Source organism: Nematolebias whitei, chromosome 1, assembly GCF_014905685.2.
Source record: "Nematolebias whitei isolate Nwh7 chromosome 1, NemWhi1, whole genome shotgun sequence".
NCBI lineage: Eukaryota > Metazoa > Chordata > Actinopteri > Cyprinodontiformes > Rivulidae > Nematolebias > Nematolebias whitei.
The window spans coordinates 42,400,038-42,403,470 of NC_056498.1; the positions used below are offsets into that span (position 1 = coordinate 42,400,038).

The following is a 3,433-nucleotide window of genomic DNA, read 5'->3' on the forward strand; positions in this document are numbered from 1 at the left end:
GGACTCTGGAGGGGGTTGGTGGGACAGAACCAGGCAGGACTCTGGAGACGTTTGGTGAACTCACTCCTGCAGCTGCCGTCCGGCTGCAGAGCGTATCCGTCTGGACAGAAACACTTGAAGCTGCCCGGCGTGTTCATGCAGCGGTGCTTACAGGGCCGAGGCTTCAGACCGCACTCGTTCAGGTCTGAAACACACAAAGAGAGAGAGAGAGAGCAGGCATCAAACATTAACCTGGGTGGACTCTTCTGTTTCCATGTCAGTTTGTAGGATTAACCTTTGACCTTTGACCCTGTCAGCACTGAAAGTGTGTGTGCATGTAAAACACTGCTCTTATGAGGATTTGAACCTATGGAGGTGAGGAGATGAAGCTTTTTGTGATGTTTAAGATCTGAACACTGTTCAAACTGCAGCTGTGAAGAGGTTCTGCTCCTCAGAGGTCCGACTGAAGGTTCTGAACCGGTTCAGAACCAGACGAGCACAACTTTTAGAAATCCACCGTGTCCTCACAGAGATATGTTTTATTACTCTTTGTGTGTGTGTGTGTGTGTGTGTGTGTGTGTGTGTGTGTGTGTGTTGTGGGGTTCTGCAGGTACAACACGCCCTCACAGGTCAAACAAGCATGACAGGAATGTGTCTGCTCCTCTGAGGCATGATGGGAAATTTTTAATCTGTGCACTCCTCACTCAGAGAACCGTTCCAGCTTTGGGTCCACATGTGGACCGGGTCAGATCTGAGACCCTGAACCTGACTCGTGCAACCCTGTGGTGATGAACGTCAGCGCACAAACACTGGTGGTTACCATGGTTACAGGCCTTCCCCGTGAATCCCGGGTGACATTCACATCTGTCGGGTCCGACACAGCTGCCATGTTTACATCCCTGCTGACAGAGAGCTGCACGCACACACACATGCACGCACGCACACACACATGCACGCACGCACACACACGCGCACAGAGTTAAACACATTGTCATGCACGGACATGTTGAACTGACAGTTCTGGATCAGGAGGCTCTGGATCAGGAGGCTCTGGATCAGGAGGTTCTGGAGCTGTGGGCTCATGTGTTGGTTCAGGGATGAGAGGTTCCTCTAAAGTCCTGAGTCTGTTCTGGTCCTGCTCTGAGACAGAATGAGTCCAGACCTTGAGCCCGGCAGCACCAGTTCTTCCGCAGGCAGGAAGGTCGCCTGTTGCTGCAGCCTGATCCTTCACTGGTGCAGGCCATAGAGAACACATCACTCCAGTTCTGGCCTCCCTTCACTGGCTCCCAGTTCACTTTAAAATTCATTTTAAAATCCTTCTGTATGTTCTGATTGTTTTTCTTTGTACCCTCTAAACATTTTGTGACTAAGATTTTAGAATGCAGGTCTGATACGAAGCGGGCCCTCAGCAAGCTTCATACACCACTCAGTTCCTACCATGAGCCCAGTTTGTGGACTTGGAGGAACCCATATCAGACTCAACCTGGAGAAGGACCATTAAGAACATTTACTCATGTTCAATCTGTCTGAGACATGTTGTGATCCAATTCAAGGTGGTGCACCGGCTGCACTGGTCCAAAGACAAGTTGTCCAAGATCAAAGCCGACCTGGACCCCGCATGCAATCGTTGTAAACAAACTCCAGCTACACTCCTGCGTACATTCTGTCCCAAACTGCAGACTTTTGATCATCTATTTTTGACACCTTCTCTGGAATATGTGGTAAAACTGTTCACCCATCATTTCATCTCACTGTTCAGGGTGGTCCCTGTGGATATGTCCTTCAGCAAATACAAGAAGGATGTGATTGTCTTTGGCTCTCTTCTGGCCAGGAGGCTAATTTTGTGCCCTGAAGGGTTCTGTTAAAAAATTTTGGGACACCTGGCAGAGTTTTATGTGGAACATTTGCCAGTTCCTGTTTGATTTGTGTATGTGTGACTGATCTGGTGTGGGAGGGAAGGGGTGAGGGGGCTTGTTCTTTGTTGTTGTTGTTGTTGTTGTTGTTGTTAACAAAAAATTCAATAGAAAGACAGTTTTAAAAATCGTTCTGTACGTTTTTAAATCTCTAAACAGTTCTGCCCCCTCCTATCTCACTGATCCAAGTTTTTTTTTCTGCTACTCTCCGGTGGAACCAGACGTGTCCCCCCCCCGCCCCACCTGCTTCCCTGCTGCGCTCTTTTGTCCTGTGAACCTTAAAAAGCCTCTTTTTTTCCTGCATACTTCTTAATTGGAAGGATCAGCTGGTCTCTCAACAAAATCGATCAACTTCTCCCGACAGGAGTCAGGGTAAGGAGGACCCTCTGACCTCTTTAAGGAACAAATTGGATTCATGATGACGACTAGAATCTACTGTTTGGGTTGGTGGAATCTGGTTGTCTACAAATTCATGTGGAGGTGTTGAAGCTTGACAGTGCTCGGACTGAATGTGGAGCTGTGACAGGGAATTGGAGCAGCTGTTATCAGGACTGTGATCTCCCTGGCAGCGCTCATGAATGGTGGAATAATCTGGAGAAGCTGTGAGCTCGACTTTGGAGTAAAGGATCAATTCGTCTGTTTTGGAGTTTCCATCAGAGAATATGTACCAGCGAGACTTTAAAGGCAGAAACAACAATTCACGAGTTCTGCCTGACCCAAACTGTGGCCTTGATGCCGGACTTATCTCAACTCCTCCTGGAATGTTCAGAAAACAACAAAGATGCTTTGACTGTTTCCTCACCCCTCCCTTCCCCAAGGCCGTGGACATGTAACAGAACCTCAGCTGAGCTGAAGATGAACGTCACCTCTTATCTGGACAATGGCTGAGGGGGGCTCTGGACTATGCTACAACTTTCCCTTAAAACTTCAACATCTTCACCGCCTGTATGTTCATGTATAACGTCTGTTTATGTTGCTTTGCTGTGGGAGGTTTGTTTGATGCCTCAAATCGTGCCCTGTCTAGGACACGGAGTGAGATCTTTTTTTATACCGTCTCTCCTCAGGTTTTCTTTCCTTTTCTCATCTAAGCAAAATATTATTCTGAATAAGAATAAGAGGCCGCGCTGATTATTTTAGCCGCAGCTTCGTGCACTCCGCCCATCTTCGGACGACTGTACGTACATGTTCGCGTTGTATCTCGGTGCAATGCCAATAAAGTTTATTCTGATTCTGATCTGCTGCAGCCATATGTCCCACAGCCTCTCTGAGGTCAGACCAGATGCTTCTACTGGTGCCAGTCACTTGTTTTAAGCTCAGAGGTGACAGAACCTTCTCTGTTGCAGGTCCAAACTGTGGACTGAGTTACCACTGCAGGTCAGGCTCCTCCATCACTGTTTATGTCTCGTTTAAAAACTTTGATTCCCTGATTTTAACTCCGAGTTGATTTAACTCGTCTGTATTCTATAATGTTAGTCATTTAGTTTTTATCTTTATCTCTGTGGATCTGTCCTGTGGATCTATCCTCTGTGGATCTATCCTCT

The 3,433-nt window shown here is 47.4% G+C and overlaps 1 protein-coding gene across 1 annotated transcript in view; it reads right to left on the reverse strand.

Annotated features, from left to right (window-relative positions):
* Positions 1–3,433, reverse strand: part of LOC119417270 (nephronectin) — a 20,842-nt gene that overhangs the window by 15,086 nt on the left and 2,323 nt on the right. Inside the window, exons 3-4 of the mRNA XM_037684514.1 lie at positions 800–892; positions 65–184 (exon numbers count right to left, since the gene is read on the reverse strand). Of these exons, the coding sequence (XP_037540442.1) occupies positions 65–184; positions 800–892 (213 nt within the window). The remainder of the gene's footprint in view (positions 1–64; positions 185–799; positions 893–3,433) is intronic.